At 39.4% G+C, this 21283-nt stretch overlaps 1 protein-coding gene across 3 annotated transcripts in view; it reads right to left on the minus strand.

Annotated features, from left to right (window-relative positions):
* SDCBP (syndecan binding protein) overlaps nucleotides 1-20871 on the minus strand; it is a 37036-nt gene extending 16165 nt beyond the window's left edge. For 2 of the 3 annotated variants that reach the window (XM_066379008.1, XM_066379006.1), the window contains exons 1-2: nucleotides 20728-20871; nucleotides 6767-6832 (exon numbers count right to left, since the gene is read on the minus strand). In XM_066379008.1, coding sequence (XP_066235105.1) covers nucleotides 6767-6817 — 51 coding nt within the window. In that variant the 5' untranslated portion in view covers nucleotides 6818-6832; nucleotides 20728-20871. Of the gene's footprint in view, nucleotides 1-6766; nucleotides 6833-20244; nucleotides 20363-20727 lie in introns of those variants that run through there. The other variant, XM_066379007.1, reaches the window with a different exon arrangement.
* Nucleotides 20872-21283: the final 412 nt, after the last annotated feature.

Raw genomic sequence — 21283 nt, forward strand, 5'->3', positions numbered from 1 at the left:
CTGGTTCAAAACCCCGGCTTACCTGGTCAAGGCACATGTGGGAGTTGATGCTTCCTGCTCCTCCCCCTTCTCTCTCTCTCTCTCTCTCTCTCTCTCTCTCTCTCTCTCTCCCCCCTCCCCCCTCCTCTCTAAAAAGAATAAATAAATAAATAATTTTATAAAATGTACCACTTTACAGTTTCATTATTCTTTTAATAGTCTAAAAATATGTTATTTGCGTAAGAAAAAAAGCTCAATCATATTCATGTAAAAGTCACATATCAGTCCAACTTGTGGTGACACAGTGGATAAAACCTCAACCTGGAATGCTGAGGTCGCTGGTTCAAAACCCCAGGCTTGCCTGGTCAAGGCACAAACAAGACACAACTAGTACAGAGTGGACCATTGCCACTCCTTCCCCACCCCTTCTCTCCTACCCTCTCTCTAAAGTCAATAAAGTCTTTTTAAAAAATGTTGAAAGTCCCATATCAGATAAACACCTATAAATTTAAATACTTATTAAGTTGTTAAAACTTATTTTGCCATTTTACCCTACCATCCTGAAATAAACTTTATTTTAGCATAAGAAGTCACTATGCTACACTAAATACAAAATCATTACCAAGTATGCGAAACACATATTTTATCACTGATGTAAAAAATCATAGTATAATTTTTAACTGTTAACCTTCCAAAATCACTGTGACAGTGTCTACATTAGCAGGGTTACTCATGCTCAGGTATGCCTGGAACTCCTCTCGGGGCTGTCTTCATAGCCCACGTTGTATTAAGTAACCACTGATGGAAATCCTTTCTCCTTTACAGATACATCTGACTTTCTGAAATAGCTGTCTTTTAGAGACAAGGTTGGTAATAAGTTGTATGACCCATGTCTAATAACACTTTTTACATAATCATAAATTTGTCGACTGAGTAATGAAGTTTATACCTATATCTCAACCTAGCCCTGATATTAATGCCAAGAGTAGTCCCAAAGATCTTGGAGAGATGGAAGCTTAATTTAACTAAGTATGGCCTACAAGAGCATTGAATGGTACTTTACTCATGGTCTATAAATGTTCTCGTATGCTTGTTATCGAGTCATTCTTCAATATTCACTCTTTATAACTTGTCACATTCTAAACTGAAATAGAATGCAGCATGAGCCTGACCAGGTGGTGGCGCAGTGGATAGAGCATCGGACTGGCATATGGAGGACCCAGGTTCAAAACCCTGAGGTCGCCAGCTTGAGCACAGGCTCATCTGGTTTGAGCAAAGCTCACCAGCTTGAGCCTAAGGTCACTGGCTTGAGGAAGGGGTCCCTCAGTCTGTAGCCCCCCCCCCCCGTCAGGGCACATATGAGAGAGCAATTAATAAACTAAGGTACTGCAACGAAGAATTGATGCTTCTCATCTCTCTCCCTTCCTGTCTGTCTGTCCCTATCTGTCCCTATCACAAAAAAGAAAAAAAGAAAAGAAAAAAGGAACGCAGCATGAAAATATAATTCTACATAATACTCCACAAACTGTAAGTATACTGCTCAAAAAAATTAGTGGATATTTTATCACTGCATATTCATTTTGAAATATTCCCTAATTTTTGTGAGCAGTGTTATGTAGAGTTTTGAAAGCTCTCTCACCAACTATCAGCTGAAAGACGCTAATGGCTGGTTGATTACTCCATGGATGACTCTAAGAAAAAATACTATTCAGCACTAAAAAGAGATGAACTATCAAGCCACGAAAAGACATGGAGGAGACTTAAATGAATATTACTAACTGAAAGAAACCAATTTGAAAAGGCTGAACACTGTGTGATTCCAAACATGATACTGTTGAAAAGGCAAACCTATGAGACAGTTAAAAAATCAGCAGTTGTCAGGGGTCAGGGGGGAGGGAGGGCAGAAGAGACAGAGCATAGAGGATTTTTAGAGCAAAGTATCCCATACTACGAAAGGTGGACATATGTCATTCTACATTTGTCAAAACCAACAGAATGAACAACACCAAGAGTGAACCCTGATATACACTATAAACAAACTACAAACTCTGGGTGGTAATAATGTGTCTGTGTAGGTAACCCTGTAACCAATGCAGGGCTCTGATGAGAATGCTGACTGTGAGGGAGGATATGTAGTGTACAGAGAGAGGGGAGGTAAAATGGCAACTCCTTGTACTTTCAATTTTGCTGTGAACCAAAAACTACTCTAAAAGGTACAATTTATTAATTTAAAAATATTCCTTTTTAGATTGGTTATTATTTCTATTATTTCATTTATTGCTACTGTTCTTATCCAAGGAATATATATAGGAAGTTCTTAGCAACCAGACATATTTACTATGTAACCTGGAGTAATAAAAGAAAGATGGTACAACAGGGTTTAACAAAGACTATGAATCATAAAAAGTAGCAAATAAATCCACACTTATTTGGAATCTCAAACTATTAAAAAGAAGGGAGGGTGTCTCCAAAAAGCACACAGTACCAGGGACTCCAAAAAGCACACAGCAAAGACTGCGGGCATCTTGTTTCTGCCATTACAGAAAGCACGTGGAGAAAACACACTCATGGAGCCACCACAGCCAACCTCTGCTCACTGCTTTAGAAAACTAAAGAGCACTGGATCTTGTGTCTGTCTTTCTTTTCTTTCCTTCCTTCCTTTCTTTTTCTCTCTCTCTCCTCTCTCTTTCTCTTTAAATGAAAGACAGAGACAGAAACAGAAAGACAGAAAGGCAGGAGAGAGAGATGAGAAGCATCAACGAGTAGCAGCAGCACTACAACTGTTTCTTGATTGCTTTCTCATACATGTCTTGATGTGGGGATGGGGGAGGGGGGGCTCCAGCTGAGCCAGTGACGCCCCTTGCTCAAGCCAACGACCTTTGGGCTCAAGCCCACAACCATGGGGACATGTCTATGATCCCATGCCCAAGCCAGTGACCTCAGGGTTTCTAACCTGAGTCCTCAGTGTCCCAGATCAATGCTCTACCACTGTGCCACCGCTAGCCAGGCTGGATCATTGTTTCTTATCAGCTATTTTGCATAGGAAAAGCAACCACAGGCTCCTCTTAAGGATTTGTAATGGACAAAGAGGTTTAGAAATTATATGATGTTGAAAGCCACAGCCTAATGACTATTGTAAAAATAGTTTACGATATATGAACTGCCAGTTCACTGCTGCATTTAGCTTTATTGTGGTGTAAAAGGACATAAGATTAGAAAATAAGTATCACCAAGGGCATCTCCAGAGCAAAAAGAAATCTAAGTTATCAGCTACTATATAAAATGAACTATACACGCCCTGGCCAAATAGCTCAGTTGGTTAGAGCATTGTCTATATTCTCAAAGGTTGCGAATTCTATCTCTGGTCAGGGCACATGCAGGAATAGATGGATGTTTCTGTTTCTCTCTCTCCCTTCCTTTCTCTATAAAATCAATAATTTTTTAAAAAATAAAAAAAATGAACTGCATACACAGACAAAACAGCCCAAGACTTGAATAGCTAGGATACTTTTAAATCTTGTGAGCATTAAAAAACACAAACACATCTGGACTTATAGTAACCTCTGTCAGAACAGGAGAGGCTGCTAAGTATGTTATAGCTCATTGTCTGTATGCATTGTTCTATTATTGAATTTCCTAAACTGGTTAAACTGAAAATTCTCCTGCATATGGAGCAAAAGCATTTACCGTATTTTGTCATTCTTACAATCTTTAAAGTTAAGGTATTATTAAAGTGTACCCAGCAAACATTTTAAGGTCAATTTAAAAAAATTTAAAAGGGGGTAGTCATATCCTGGAACTCCTACGGGTCTACCATATCATGCTTTTTATTTAAAAAAAATGATAATTTAAATTTCTTTTGAATGCTGATGAACAGGAGACACCAAATCTTTTTCGCCTGCAAACTACTACCTTCTTTATTTGATCCAGCTAATAACACCGTTTTGTCTTTTTCCAAATAGCTCCAGATATATGGAAAAGATTTATATAGGCGGATGGGGATCCTCAAACCCCTCAGCGAGATCTTCTGAGCATGGCTTTTAAGATACCCCAATAGATATCAGGGGAACTACCAGCTTTTAGGATATGCCCTTAAAGGCTCCAACGCCCCAAAGGGGTCTCATAGGATGCCATCTGGGTCCTGCTTCAATAGTGGAAAGGAAGGTCATTGAGCTAAAGCCTGCCAGACTTACATGCCTCTGCTGTGAGGAAACAGGGACACTGGAAGGTAGGCTTCCCCCTCACTCCTCTAAGGGAGGGTTCAGTCTCTTCCAGCCCTGCTCCAGCCACCTATGACCTAACCTTGCCCAGAATGCTGGGGTTTGCCACTGAAGGCTGAGGTGCCCAGGGCCATCAGCCCCATCTACGACACTGTGGACGAGCTGCCGCTGTCCACTGCTTTCCTGTTTGTGTAAGTTTGGCCCGCAAGGGGATCGTCCAGGCAGCCGGTACCCCGTGCTGTGTTTCGGCACCAGATGTAAGAATGAGAAGGCACTCGAACATCAGATGTGCAGCTTCATTAGAAGAGAAAGACCTGCAGGGGCACTTCTCCGAAAGAAGGGCCCCAAAAACAGACTGAGGCAAAATTTTATAGGGTTGGGGATAGCCTCAAGCAAGGGTGTGCTGGTATGTTAGGCTTTCTGAGTACTTCTTGGGGTGAATGACCAGCTTCCTGGAGCCCCTCTGTCCCAGCGGCCATTGTCCAATAATTAAGGGTGGGGTCAGGCAGCCAAGCAGAACAGCAAAAGGGCAATTGTAATTCCTGGTAAGTTCATGTATCTATCAGAATTTTTTTTGCGTGGTTTGATACTTCAGAGATGCTTACTCTAAAGATCATGTTACTTACTTGAGGCCTTGACCTTAGTTTATTTTGAGATTTACTTCATAATATTTATTGAAAATAAACGACTTATTTTAAACTTGTGAGAAGTCTTAAGTTATTTCAAGAATTCAAGTGTTTTTAGGCAAAATGTTGGCCTTTTAAGGGTGAAAAAATCCCAGCAAAGATAGTAACAAACACGTGGCTGGAATTTTTAAGCTGGTAGTACTGATTGGTTAAATATGGGGAAATCAGTGAACATACACTTTCCATCATAGATCCACTATTGATATTTAATAATAGGTTGTAAAAATCTCTGAAATCTATTTCACCTTTTTAAGTGGCCTGTTCATCTTAAATGCTCTATCACTGCTCTCTTCAGTATTTTGTCAGTATTTTTTCTCGTGTGGTTTTATTTCTACAAGGTGCATCTGAACAAACACACTTTCTGTTTAAAAATTCTTTATCGGAAATATTGAGCCTTCAAGAATAAAAATTAAGCCATTAATGACATCGGAGCACTAAGCGTTAAGGATTTGCATATGGATCTGGAAAAATGACTAATCTCTGTTTTCATCCTTTCTGTACATTTCTGAGACTTTTATCTTCAAAAAGGCAAAGAATTATTTTAAAGACTGTTTAAAGCAAAAGACCCAAAGGAACAACATTCTAATTTTAAACAAAACTAGGACAACAAAAAGTTGGCGTGTATTTTACCAACTTGTGTATGTTGTATTTAAATTTTAGTCAAAAAATCTACTTATCATGGAATAGCTTAAGTCCAGTTTTAAAGAAATAACATCCCACACCCATTCACAGTAAAATGAAAAGGAATCACCAGCTTTTTTATAACTGTGTAGTCTGCAATTAATAAATTGAAAAAAGTCTATGTTGTAAAAAAGCGAAAATATATACAGTGTGTCTGTAAAAGTCATGGTGCGCTTTTGACCAGTCACAGGAAAGCAACAAAAGACAATAGAAATGTGAAATCTGCACCAAATAAAAGGAAAACTCTCCCAGTTTCATACCTATTCAGTACAGTTCAATGTGGCTCATGCAGATTTTTTAGGGCTCCTTAGGTAGCTATCCCGTATAGCCTCTATAGCAGGGGTCCCCAAACTTTTTACACAGGGGGCCAGTTCACTGTCCCTCAGACGGTTGGAGGGCCGGACTATAAAAAACTATGAACAAATCCCTATGCATACTGCACATATCTTATTTTAAAGTAAAAAAACAAAACGGGAACAAATACAATATTTACAATAAAGAAAAGTAAATTTAAATCAACAAACTGACCAGTATTTCAATGGGAACTATGGGCCTGCTTTTGGCTAATGAGATGGTCAATGTGCTCCTCTCACTGACCACCAATGAAAGAGGTGCTCCTTCCGGAAGTGCGGCAGGGGCCAGATAAATGGCCTCAGGGAGCCGCATGTGGCCCGCGGGCCGTAGTTTGGGGACCCCTGCTCTACAGACTCGTCACTGACTGATGGCCTACCAGAACAAGGTTTCTCCACCAAACTGCCGGTTTCCTTCAACTGCTTATCCCACCGAGTAATGTTATTCCTATGTGGTGGCGCTTCGTTATAAACGCGTCGATATTCATGTTGCACTTTGGTCACGGATTCGAATTTAGCGAGCCACAGAACACACTACTGAACTTTCCTCTGTACCATCCACATCTCAACTGGCACAGCCGTGGGCTGCTCCGCTGTATACACGATGTTACATCATCATCTGCGCATGCTCACATGCTGCCACATCATCTTACAGAAACTGGGAGAGTTTTCCTTTTATTTGGTGCAGATTTAACATTTCTATTGTCTTTTGTTGCTTTCCTGTGACCTGTCAAAAGTGCACCATGACTTTACGGACACACTGTATTTAAGTTTCTTGCTTCACTTTACCTGTAACTAAAATATACAGCACAGTACATGGGGATGGAGTATTTAAACAACATAAACGTACCTGAATTACTTTGTCTACCTTCAGATCCTCAAGAGATGGGTACAGAGACATTTTTGCAGAATTTTTCTAAAGAAAAAAAAACAAATTTTCATGATTCAAATTACAGCAGCAATGTACATATAAACATATGTAAATGATAAAAACAATGAGAAAGATTTAAATTGCAAAACACATGGGAAAACATGAATATTTAGGTTATATAAAAATTGTTAACTGATAAATGGCTACCAAACTACCTCTCCTCTCTCCCTTACTACTACTATCAAACTATATTCATTAGAGACTGTTACTAATAGTTTTATCTTCAGGAGATATGAACAAAATAGATAGTAAGGGCCTGAGGGATAAGAAAAATGTTTACATTTTAAACATTTCTATATTGTTCAGTATTTTTTAATAACCATGAATTGCTTTCTGTAGTTTAAAACAACTTTCTAAAAGTATTACAAGGATATATACATCAAAATTTTGTTTAGCTATTTTGAGATGAATATCTGGTACTTTCTTTAAACCCAACATAACAATGTATTCTAAACTGTATAGGACTTAATACTGTTTCTTGAGCCGGTTATCAGTTTGTCACCTCTCACATCCAAATCTACCCATTATTGGCTGCCGTGTGAAAATGGGCCCTTGACATATTGCTGTTTTGCCAGCTAGCAGGGTGTTAATTGTTGTCAGTAAAGGGAGATGGAGGTACACTGGAGGAGAGATTATTCTTCAGCCAGGCTTCTGCAGTATGCAGCTGCTTCTCTACCACCTTTCTCCTGCAGGGAGCAGCTTAGTTCCCGCAGTGCACAGAAGCCCCCTGACCCAGCACTCAGTGCTCAGTAGCTTCCAGCATGGTGCCATCAGCAAAGCACTTCCCCGCGAATAGCTTGCCCTAGTACATACCTTCACGTGGCTTGCAGCACCACCCTGTGAAAGGCCTGCCCAGTACCGCAAAAGGAGAATTTCCAATAAGCTTAGTAACTCAGCAACTTGACCATCCACTGAGTGACGAGTACACTCTCTCCAAGGCCTGGATCTCAGACACAGCAAGGCAGCAGCCTCTTCCTGGGCTGGAATACTCTGTCTCAGTCCTGTCTACTAAAATACTTATTAAATCTGCTCTACCGTATTCATTCAAGTTCTTTTTACTCCTACTAGCCAATCTTGTTTCTTCAATCATGTTATAGTTAATTCTATACATTAAGCTTTCCCTTTTCAAATTACTGTATGGTTTCTGTCTCTTGGTTTAATGCCAAATAACATTTTTAAGTTCATATACTTCACAAACCATAAAATTCTTTTAAAGTATACAATTGAATTGTTCTTTTTAAAGTCAAAGTTGTGCAACCATCCCTATCATCTAATAGTAAAACACTATCCACACCCCAAAAAGAAACACCATGCCTACCTATTCTTCCCTCTCTCCAGCTCCAGGCAAACACAAATATAATTTCTGCCTCTCAATTTATCTATTCTGGACATTTAACCCATAATCACAGACCCTGTGGCCTTTTGTGCCTGATTTCTTTCACTTAGTATACTGCTTTCAGGTTCATCCATGTTGTAGCAGGTGCCAGCACTTCATTCCTTTTTATGGTTAAATAATATTCTGTTGTATAGATATCCCTCATTTTGGTTTCATCAGTTAATGACACTTTAGTTGTTGTACACTTTTTGACTATTATGAATAATGTTGCTAACAATGGAAATAAACATATATCTCCAAGTTTTGTGTAAACATGTTTAATTCTCCTGATATTCAGCTAGCAATATAATTGCTGGTGACACAATAACTATATTTAACTTTCTAAGGAACTACCAAACTGGCTACTAAGTTTGTTAACATTTTCATGTTTTACATTCCCACTAGCAACATGAGGGAAGGTTCTATTGAATAATTTCTCCTCGCCAATACTTGCTATTACCTGTCATTTTTACATATTACAGCCATCCTAATTGATGTGAAGCAGAATCTATAGTTTTGATTTGTATTTCCCTAAAGACTGATAATATCAAGCATCTTTCCACGTGCCATATCTTCTGTAGAGAAATGTCCACTAAAATTCTTTGCTTATGTTATTTCTTTTTCTTGCCTAATTGACCTGGGCTAGAAACTCCAAAAAAATGCTAAATAGGCCTGACCAGGTGGTGGCGCAGTGGATAGAGCATCGGACTGGAATGAGAAGGACCCAGGTTCGAGACCCTGAGGTCGCCAACTTGAGTGCAGGCTCATCTTGTTCGAGCAAAAGCTCATGAGCTTGGACCCAAGGTCGCTGGCTTGAGTAAGGGGTTACTTAGTCTGCTGCTCAAGGCACATATGAGAAAGCAATCAATGAACAACTAAAGTACCACAATGAGAAACTGATGATTGATGCTTCTCATCTCTCTCCGTTCCTATCTGTCCCTATCTATCCCTCTTTGACTCTCTTTCTCTGGCTCTGTAAAAAAAAAAAAAAAAAAAAAAGTGCTAAATAGAAGTGGACTGATATAGTTTTTAAGGGGAAAATACAAACGATGTTAGTGAATGAAATGCAAATTCTTGAGAAAGCACACTCAAACATGGCTTAATCCTATTAACCTAGGAAAACAAAATTCAGTACTTTTCCGTCTCTTAATGGGTCAGCTCTGCTTTTGGTGAATAAGCTTTCCCTTTAAAAACATTTTATTTAAACTTTCAACTGTTTTATCAACATCATGAAAAAAAGTCACTTTAAATTCACTAAAACAAATATTGGCTGGTAACCTAGTACCATTTCCGGTTTTAGTTCTGCCACAAAACCCCATTTCCATTTAAAAAAAATTAATTGTATGAGTGGCTCATTTCAAAATACAATGAGTAAGTTTCTAAATTTTGCCCCATAGAAGCTTTTTTTTCAAACAAATATTTATATTAACTGAAGTTGTCTAAACAACTGAGTTAACACTCATATATTCAAGTCTAGAAATGGGCTTTTCAGATTTTGTTGTTATGTATTGTTGGATCTGGTTTCCTAATATTTTGTTGAAGATTTTAGCATCTATGTTCATCAGGAATACTGGCCTATAATTTTCTTTTTTGTAGTGTCTTTATCTGGTTTTGGAATTAGGATAATATTTCCCTGGTAGTACCCAGTCTAGCTGCCACCCACTGGGTGCTCACAAACCTTTGTGGTGGGATAAGGGTCTCAGTGAGTCATCAGGGTGAGGCCAGCAGAGTTTACCAGGCCCAAACAGACCAAGATGTGTTCATGTGAAGGGACAGCACTACACATGTCAAGCATGCAAGGGAAAAATAGCCCCCATTTAGAGCCACACAACACAATCTGTCCCAGATTCTCCCTAGAGCCCAGTCACAGCAGGGTGGGGCACCAGAAGTCAGGAGAATAAGGATACCAGATCTTCTGTGAGGGGGAGGGACCTGTCAGGTTTGAGGGAAAACCTGGCCCCCATCCACTGAGCCACACAACTCAGTCTGTCCCAGATTCTGCCCAGACCTTGGTAGGGTGGAGCCAACCAGTTGTGTGGAGGTGGGGTCTCCAGGAGCCTGGGAGAATGGAGCTAGCAGACTTCCCATGGGGGAAAGTACCATTCAGGTTTGTGGCCTTGGCCCCAAAGCCACACAACTCAAGTCAATGACACCCACTGAGTCTTTCCAGACCTTTACACCCCTTCCAGACAGCTGACTCCTCAGCAGGGGCAAGTTCAACATGGTAGGGGACAAGGAGCCCAGCAGGTGTGGCGACTGCATTCCCCCAGGCTGATACCATATGGGGAGTACTCTACCCCCAAAAAAAATGGCATCTGCAGCATGTGTGAATGACTTTGCACAGGGATCCTGGAAACTCTATCTTTAGCTCTCTCCCCAGAGCCACGAAACCCAGTCTCTCCTCACATCACTCTGGTCCATTCTGTCCTATCTCTGCTTGAGCCCAGGGTGTGGCCATGAAAGGGATTTTATGTGTTGGCCCTTTAAGAGAGTACCTAACAGATTACTCTCTCTCTCTGGTAGACAGAATCCCTGCCAATTTTCATAGACAAATGGTTTGTGGGCACCTCTTCCCAGCTCTGGTGCTCTGGGCTGGGGAATCTGGCTTGGGTTGAGACCCCACACTTCTCTGGAAGAAACTCGGCAGCTGAGGTATCTGTCCAGAATCTCAGCAGCTGCCCGTGGGTGTGGGGCCAGTCCTTTTCACACCTCTGCCCTTCTTATCACCAGTCTCGATGTGGCGTTTATAAATCCTTGGTTACAAAACTTCTCTTCAGGTAGTCTTTGGTTAGTTATTCAAGTTGATTGCTCTATATTTTAGTTGTAATTCCAGTTTGGTCCTGGGAAGAGGTGAGTGTAGCTTCCACCTACTCTGTCGCTATCTTGGGTCTCACAGAATTCTTTAATAATAATAAATATTATCCTATCTTACACTTTCTTAAAAATTTAGTTTCAGGATTGCTCTCTATATAGGTTAACCTTAATTAATTCTCTTTTAAAATACAAAGAATTCCCCAATGATTTTACTTCAAACTATTTTCTTAGCCTCATTTCATTCCATTTCTTCTCAAGCATTATAGTTTTCTAGCCACAAACTACTCATTCTTTCCCACCCAGGTCAAGAAGCTTCTGTAGTCTATTATCTTTGCAAAAACTGCTTACTCTTCCTGGAATATGTCCTTTAAGGACTTCTCCATCAAAATCTAGTCAATAGACACATCTGTGTGAGGGCATCTTTAATGACCTCAGTTTAATACTATATTTTTCAATTCAGCAGTTTTACTCTGCCTTATGTTACAGTTAATTTATGTTTATCTGTTACTTGAGGACAGAGCCAACATTTAATTTTTTATTTATCTAAAACAATGCCTTATCCCAAAAGAAATCAAATGTTTATTAAGTATTTTGAGTAATATTATTGAAATAACAATAAACAAGACATTTTAAAAACATTTGTCAAAAAGTTCAAAATGGCCTGACCAGGCCGTGGCGCAGTGGATAGAGCATCAGACTGGGATGCGGAGGACCCAGGTTCGAGACCCTGAGGTCGCCAACTTGAGCGCGGGTTCATCTGGCTTGAGCAGAAAAAGAAAAAGCTCACCAGCTTGGTCCCAAAGTTGCTGGCTTGAGTAAGGGGTCATTCGGTCTGCTATAGCCCCACGGTCAAGGCACATATGAGAAAGCAATCAATGAACTAAAGTGCCACAACAAAAAACTGATGATTGATGCTTCTCATCTCTCTGCGTTCCTGTCTGTCTGTCCCTACCTATCCCTCTCTCTGACTCACGCTCTGTCTCTGTAAAAAAAAAAAAAAAAAAAAAAGATTAAAAAAAAAAAGTTCAAAATGTATTATTTTCAAGGTGTATGATTTTGAACACAGCACTATTAAAAGCTTTCTAAGAAAATAATAAATTCTTGTATTATTTTTCTGAAGGGTTCCATTAGCTCACTCGTATATTATATGTAAATCTTTCATCTTATGCTAAGAGTCAAAAATATTTAGCTCCTCTAAAGAACCACAAAGCTACTCTTGAATTATCCTTTCAATATGGTTGGAATTTCAATGAGATTTAAGGCGATTGTGGAAATAATTCTATTAGGTCAGTGTGCAAATTCTTATTTTACCTTCACTTAAAACTCCCATCAAACACTGTATTACTGAGATCAGTAGGCAAAACATCTTGCCATCATCACTCTACCACAATTGGAGCACTACGTTCCTGACTTTAACAGCTTTGTTTCATTGGTCTAATTCCTGGGAGGTGGGGGGTGGGAGAAGTGCTCTACATTTACCCCTAAATCAAGTTTGGTACACTATAGCTTTCTGCAACCACCTTGATTTTCTTTCCTTTTTTTTTCCCCAGGAAATTGCTGACCTAGAAACTGTTTATTCATGAACTTAATATAAAACTAACAATTTAGCTACAGCAGAAACATTAGTCATTACAGGATCTCCTTTAGTTATCTAATAACACATGCTCATGCTAAAATATTCTCATTCTAGAAAAGTTAATTATTAAACAAAAGTATTTCAAAATCCTCTTTTTTTCATGCCTTCATTTCTACTAAGAAGTTTCTTAGTGCTTGGAGTAGTTTTCAGGTTTCTTTAGAACATCTAAGGATAAAATATACCTGACTATTCCGCATCAGTACCAAGTTTCCCATCCGACCCTCCACACCCTCAGAGCAATGGCAGGGATACTTCCTTGAAGTCTTTAAATATGTGCACAGACCAAAGGCCTCCAGAACTCAAATACTGTACGTGATATTTTGAAACATCTAATTAATTTGATCTCTAGCTGAGACACTATGATTAATGATGTAGGAAACATACTAGTCAAGTTTTCCAGATAATATCAACTAAAATGTCAATATTCATCATTTTCTGAGTTGCTGACCTCACTCCTTCTCTTAAACCACCAACAACTTTTATAAAATGATGTGACTGTTTAAGTTTAAATAATGTTTGTTTGTCTGTTTGTTTAACCTAAGCAGTTAAAAAGAAATACTGGGATGATGAAAATTTAGGACTACAAAATCACTGATCTTTAAAAATTAAAAACTCTCTGTGAAAGAGACCTATTAACTTATCTTAAAAGCTGTGGCCTGCAGGGTAGTTTTCTAATTAAACACACACTGGGCTGACTACAATTCTCTCCAGAGAAGGCAAGATCAGCGGGTACCATCTTTGCATTCTCCCTCAGCCTGATCCAGGGGAAAGGCTGTAGCATTCCCCCAGGTCACCAATGTCTCTGAGAAAGGAGCGAGTGTACACATATGGAACTCTGGCTGTAGTGGTAGCCACCCACAGGGCATGTTCCTTGATAGTTTGGCTCTGGCAGCCAGCTTGTGTTTCCAGGTGCAGCAGGGCAGTAGCAAAGAAACAAACATTTAACTGCCTATTATCCCAGGGTTCAGGGTAGAGGGAGTAGACAGAAAAGCCCATCTCCCAGTCTTCCTCTGAAAGAACTATATATATTAGCATCCTCTCAAAGCTGCTGCCTGCAGGTCTGCCTCCAGTCAGATTGAGTTTATATGCTGACTGAGATGATCTCAGCTGAGACACTGACAGGTCTCGGCACACCCTCAAGCACTGGGAGCCAGGAGGAATAAAGCAGTCTGCTGGGATAACTAAAAATGTATGAGACAACCAAGAGAGGGTAGGTTGGATGGTTCAGGTTTATTTCCTACAAGAAACTAAGATTCAAGGCTAAGAGAGGTGGCTCTTTCATCTAATCACTGAAATCAATTCAGAGTCCAAGGAAAATTAAGAAATAGAGGAATATGTTCCAAGATGAAACCTCAGTAAAAAATATTAATGAAACCAAGGTATGAGATTTAGCTGATAAAAGTTCAAAATAACTTATAAAGTTTCTCACACCAAGCTTAGGAGAACAAGAAGAGAATAAAGTGAGAATTTCAAAAAATAGAGAAAATATTTTTAAAATACCAAATAGAAGTCACAATGCCAATGAATACTATAATTTAACAGGAAAACACAATAGAAGGGTTCAATATCAAAGTAGATGAAGCAGAAGAAAGGATCAGTGAACCTGAAGACAGGACCCTGAAACTCATCCAATTAGCACCACAAAAAGAAAAAAGAATTAAAAATGTGAATTCAGCTCAAGGGACTCATGAACCAACATCAAGCAGAACAACATTCACAATTATAAGGGTCCCAGAAAGAGAATAAAGGGCTGAAAAGTTACTTGAAAAAATAATGGCTGAGAATTCCCCTAACCTGGGGAAGGAAACAGACATCCAGATCCAGAAAATCCAGGAAGTTCCAAATAAGATAAATCCAGAGACCCAGACAAAGCCACATTGTAATTACAAGGCCAAAAGTTAAAGATATCGGGAGGATCTTAAAAGCAGCTAGAGAAAAACAATACTTACATACAAGGGAAGCCCCATAAGACAAGATTTTTTCATCAGAAAGTTTTCAAGCCAGAAGGGAATGGCATAATATATTCAAAATGCTAAAAAAAAAAAAAAAAGTAACAATAAAAACGAAAAACTGTCACCAAAAGCACTCTATAACTTTACAGTGAAGCTGTCTTTCAAAAATGAAGGACAGTTTTATAGACACTCAAAAGTTAATGGAGTTCATCAACACTAGACCAGCCTTTCAAAAAATGTTAAAGGGACTCTGATATTAAAATAAAAAGGATACTAATTAGTAACAGGAATATATAGTAAAATTCAAAATAATCTAATGCTGTAAAGGTGGTAGATTAATCACTTATAAGGCTAGTATGAAGGATAAAAGACAAAAGTAAAAATAATTATAACTACAATAATTTGTTAAGGAATACATATAACAAAAAAATATAAATTGTGATATCAAAAACATAAAATGTGAGAGATTAAAATGTAGAGACAAAAATGCGTTCTCACCACTTTTATCCAACATAGTACTGAAAAGTTCTAGCCACACCATTAGGCAAAAAATAAATAAAAGGCATCCAAATTGCAAATAGGTAAAACTGTCTCCATTTGCAGGTGACAAATTATTTATAGAAAATCCTAAAGACTCCACCAAAAGCTGTTAGAATAAATGAATTCAGTAATGTTTCAGGATAAGAAAAATAATATACAGTATTCTCCCCACCTATTTGAAGATTTCACTTTGTGAGTTTTCCATAATCAGTCAACTATGGTCCAGAAATATTACACAGAAATAAACAACTCATAATTTTTTTCAGAGAAAATCATATAATGAACATCCATAACACATAATTTAGATATAATTGTGAACATCTTGCCATATTTGTTCATCTACTTTTTCTTTTTTTAGCTGTTAGTCAACATGGCATTTTATTTCTAAATACTTCAGTACACATCCTTAAAAAAAAGACTTTACTTAGCCACAATGCCATTATAACATTTAACAAAATGAACCTCAAATCTATTGTCATTGAATTCTTTCATATGCACATGACTCTAATTGCTTCCAAAATGTTTTTTATATTTGCTTCAAAATAGGACCCAATCAAGTCTACAAGTTATATGTGATCACATCTCATAAGTCTCTTTTAAGTCCAGAACTACCTCTCATCTCATTCCTTCTCCCTTTTTTCCAAGTAATTGACTTATTAAAGAAACCAAAGTCATTGACTTACTGGTAGAATGCTGTTTTCTTGACTTTGTCTGACTGCTTCCTTGTGGTCTATTTAACATGTCCTTAAATCTCCTGTATTTCCTGTAAACTAGAAGATAGATCTAAAGGTTTGATATGATTTTAGCTGAACATTTTTGGCAAAAATTCCTCCCAGATGGTGCTGTGAGTGTTCTACTACATCAAACCAGAGGTTTATGACTGGTTGACTCATTAGTGAAGTGGGTTCAACAGTGGTGACATCCTGACCTCTCCACTGTGAAGTCATTTCTTTTCTTATAACCAGTTAAGAAGTTCTCTATGGGCTAATAATTTGCCACACGTGATTACCCAGTCTTCCTTGAACCTTTCACCCCGTGGTTTCTGTAAGGACCAAGAGAAGATCAGAATATCTAAAATAATAGGATATAGGCAGGGCACTGATGGAACAGGGAACTTAAGGGTTACAGGCAAGTCCTGCTCCTGTTCTGTTAGGAATACCATGCCCAAGGTCCTTCAAGAAGCAGAGACAGATAGGGACCCTGTGAGGCTGAGAACAAAGAAAGACAAACGTTTGCATTCCATTGGTTAAAGACCCTTATCAGAAGTTTATGTTTGGAATTCGCTAATGAGCTAGACCCAGCCCCTGTTGCTATACTATGTGCAGCCCCCTTAGCGAATAGGTAACCGCCACATCTGCTTCTGTATATGCTTGCTGACTTAGGATATATAAGGAACTAGCTGTAAGCGCCAGGTGCGATTCCAGTTTGTGGCTCCTTGTGAGTAAGGTGTCTCCGGACACCTGGGAATTCACCCCTGCGCAGGTTAAACTGGCCAATAAAGAAACATCTATATTCCTGAAAGTCTCTGACGTCTGTTATTGTACCCAGTGCATGCTACAGTTTCAGCATCCACTGATGATTGTATTGTAGCCTGAGTCACTATTTCATCTGGGGTTGCAAAATTCTAATACTATCCTTCTTTTAACATTTTTGAGCTGGTGTTCTTCTGTACAGAAGAGTTTCTTTCCCTCACTGACTAGGTCAGAATAAATTATTTCCCTTTAATTACTACTCTTTTTAGTGTAAACATTTGATGCAATAACTTCTTTTACTGGTGACAAATTATTTTTTTAGTATCATAATAAACTCATTAATTTTCAAAAAGTTACAGTTTCATTCCATTGTATTTCTTTTACTTTTATTTATAAAGATGTTTTATTGAATTTATGGGGGTGACATTGGTTAATAAAATTATGTAGGTTTCAGTTGTACAATTTAACACATCATCTGTATATTGTATTGGATGCTCATTACCCCAAATCAAGTCTTCTTCCATCACCATTTTAAACTGTGTGCTGCTGGAAATGTCACACTGTCCTACTCCACTCTGCCTGGGATCTGACCCATCCGTCTAGTACATCCACACTATATACCCACCCTTTAGTCATTTAATAGCCATCTCAGTTATCAAACTGACTGCTGAATTATCGAACTGCTTGTGTTCAAGTAACTTTTATTTTACTTAATGGCCCCAAAGTACTAGAGTAGCGATGCTGGTAATTTGGATATATCAAAGAGAAGCCGTAAGGTGCATGCTTTATAAGTGAAAATTCTCAACTTAAAAGGCATATATCACCTCACGGCATAACAATAGTGAGTATAGGAAGATATTCTGAGACAAGAGAAAGATCAATAAAACGTAACTTTTATTACAGTATATTGTGATTATTTTTCTACTTTATTATTAGGTATTGTTAATCTCTTACATTGCCATATTTTTAAATTAAACTTTACCATATGTATATACCAATAGGAAAAACCATAGGATATATCTAGGATTCAGCTCTATTCAGTTTCATGCATCCACTGTATGTCTTGGAACAATATGGATAAAGGGCAGGGTGGTGGGTGGGGGGCTACTATACATAAATCAGTTACATTTCCATACACTAATAAAGTATGAGAAAGAGAAATTAAGGAAACAATTCCATTTATAATTGCATCTAAAAGAATAAAATACCTAGGAATAAATTTAACCAAGGAGGTAAAAAACCTATACAGTGAAAATGTAAGACACAGATGAAAGAAACTAAAGACACAAATAAATCGTTAGATATCACATGCTTATGGATTTGAGTAATTAGTATTATTAAAATGGCCATACTGCCCAAAACAATCTACAGAGTTAATGCAATCTCTATAGAAATTCCAATAGCATGGAAGCAACCTAAGTTTCCACTGATACATGAATGAGGAAAGAAAATGTGGATAAAATGGAGTACTATTCAGCCATAAAAAGGAAATCATGCCATTTACAACATGAATGAAATCAATCATGTGAAAACAAATACCATATGATCTCACATTTATATGTGAAAAATAAACATCAACGAGGACAAAAAAAGAACTGAATTTATAAATACAAAGAATAGACCGGTGGTTGCCAGAGACAGGGGCAAGAGATGGAAAAAATGGGTGAAGGGGATCAAAAGGTGAAAAATTCCAGTTATAAGATAAATAAGTACTGGAATTGGCATAAAGACATATAGACCAATTGAATAGAGAGCCTGGAGATAAGCCTGCAGATATATGGTAGTCTTTTCAACAAAAGATGCTAGGAAAATTGAATATACATGCAAAACAATGACCTTGTACGGACCCTTACCTAACACCATATAAAAAAATTAATTCAAAATGCATCAATAACCTAAATGTAAGACAACAATAAAACCCTTAGAAGAAAACATAGGACAAAAGATTCACAACGTTGTATTTGGCAATGATTTATTGTCTATGACACCAAATGCATAGGTAATAAAAGAAAATGTAAGCATATTGTACTTCATGAAAATTTTTTAATTTTGTGCAGCAAAAGGCCTATCAACAGAATAAAATGGCAACCCAAAGAATGGGAAAAAAATATCTGCAATCATATAATATAAGGGGGATCAATAAACAGAATATTTAGAAAATTCCTAAAACTCAACAACAACAAAAAATTGGCAAAGAACTTCAATAAACACTTCTCTCAACAAGATAGAAAAATAGCCAACAAGCTCAGGAAGACACTCAACGTCACCAATCATTATGGAAATAAAATCAAAAGCGGGATATACCACCTCACACCAACAAGAATACCTGCTATCAATAAAAAGGAGGGGGAGGGGGAGGAAGAAAGGAGAAAAGAAAAATGCCCTGGCCAGATAGCTCAGTTGGTTAATGTAGTACTGATTCACCAAGGTTGCAGGTTCCAAACCCTGTCAGGACACATGCAAGAATCAACCAATGAATGCTTAAATAAGTGGGACAATAAGTCGATTCTTTCTCTCTCTCTCTCCCTTTCTTCCTTCCTCTCCCCTCCCTCCCTCCCTTCCTTTCCTCTTTCTCTCCATCCTTTCTCTCTCTCTAAAATCAATCAATAAAAACAATAATAATAAGTTGTTTGGGGGAATCTTTCTTTTTAGGAACTCTAACATTTAGTACCTAAAAAAGGTAACTAAAGCTGGCAAAAACAGGAAAAATAGTTGAGTCACGCCCAGTTTAAGGAAGTGGTTGTTTTTTTTTAATTGAACATTACACACTCAAACACCAATTATTTGAAAATTCTTCTTCTTGGTCATGATCTTTATATCCTTTCTTCTAATGTACAAACATAACTAAAAGTTAATATTGCCAAAGCTGTATTTAGATAAATGCAGTGACTATTTCCTGAACTTTTAAAAAGAAAGTCCACTTCCTTTTTAGTCTGGGGCATAAATCATTTGATCTATCCTAGTTACATAGCATTCAAAGCACAAAAGTTTATACAACCAAGTTGGTAACTGAGAAAATGTAAAAGAAAACTCTTTTTTGTTTTACTCCTAATCCACAACTGCAAATAGAAAATCTAAAGACTGGACAAATTTAAGTTTAAATTAATCAATTGTATATATGGAAAATAAAGCTAACAGACTGCAACTATTTCTCAATGTCATTTTCCTTTTCAATTTTTCTCCTTTGAAGCTAGTGCATGTTAAGAGTTTGGTAAGCCAAATGTACTTTCTAAGTAATGGACCTACATAATGGAAAATTGTAACAGTAAATGTGTATGCACGTAATATTTACAGACTAGAGAACCTAGCAATTCCTTTCAAAAAAAAATTGGCACGTTATCAGACTCGATTATTAAATAATTCCACTTAGCGAAAAGAAAAACTTTTTACGTCCATATGCCTCCACTTTCCCATTAATACCAGGAAATCCTTAAACGAAAGCTCTGAGTCATGAGATCTCAAGGGACGTTTCCTTCTGAACACACCCTGCTGGAAACGTTTCTCCCGTCCCTCCAACTTCTCCAGCAACAAGCGCAGCGAACCGCTCTCCCCCACCCCCTCCAGAAAGTCCAGGCTGCGCCCACTCTACAAACACCTCCTCCTCCTACCGAATCCGGGACGTCCCGATCCGCCGCCGGGGAAGGTGACTAAGCACAGCCCCAGGAATGCGGGGCTCCGCGGTGAACCGCAGCCAGCGGACCTTCTTCCGCAAGAGGAACAAAAAGGGTCGGGAAGAACCGGAACGAGCAAGTCCCAGAGCCGCGGCGGGGCTGACGGCGGCGCCCCGGCCCGGCCTCAGGGTTCCGTCCCCAGCCGCATCCCCCGACCCGGCCGGGTCAGCACCACGAACCCGCGGGGTCGCCGGCAGGGCGCGCCGCTCGCGCCAACTTGCACCGCGGGCCCGGCTGAGCGCACAGAGGGGCGCAGAGCCCACTGAGGAGAGGGCGTCGCCGCCGCCACATCCCCAAAACCGTTACCACCGCTTAGACGTTCGCCGCTAAGTGACCTGGGGCTCCCACGCCTCGGCCCTCGTCCCCGCGCCCAGGCCGCGGCGGGAGCGTCCCCCTTGCCCCCACCCCAGCGCTGCCTACCTAGGCCGCAGGTAACCGCTGCCACGGCCGCTGCCTCCGGTCACTAGCACGGACTTCCGAGACCCTAGCCGAAGAAAGCGGCGCGCACCGAAGGACCGCCCTGGAGGCGCGTCACGGCCCCGCCCCCGCCCCACGCCCGCGCAGGCGCACGGCGTCCGGTCAGGTGGTCCGTTCCCATGGTAACAGGGCAGCGGGATGGGAATGGGATGTGAGTGCAGTGTGCGGGATCACTCCGGCTTCTCCCAGGACTGGAGAACGTAGAGCTACCCACGCTGCCACCGGTTTTGCTCACCACCTTGTCCACCCTGCCAGCAGTTCGTGCCTAAGGTCCTGGTGCCACTTGCTCACTGCTGTGTTGGCCCGAGCTTAGGGTCACGTGGATCCCATCACCTCCAATACAAGAACTCCTAAGAATTTGTCTTTTGGAGATTTCCTCCACCAGACTTGGACTTCCACCACTGTAGTCATACTCTCTCCACTCACAGGCCCCGAAATATTCCTCCTACTAATCCTTCTCAACTTCTGCCTTCTTTGTGCTATAACTCCTTTCTTTGTC

The sequence above is a fragment of the Saccopteryx leptura genome, chromosome 3, assembly GCF_036850995.1.
Source record: "Saccopteryx leptura isolate mSacLep1 chromosome 3, mSacLep1_pri_phased_curated, whole genome shotgun sequence".
NCBI lineage: Eukaryota > Metazoa > Chordata > Mammalia > Chiroptera > Emballonuridae > Saccopteryx > Saccopteryx leptura.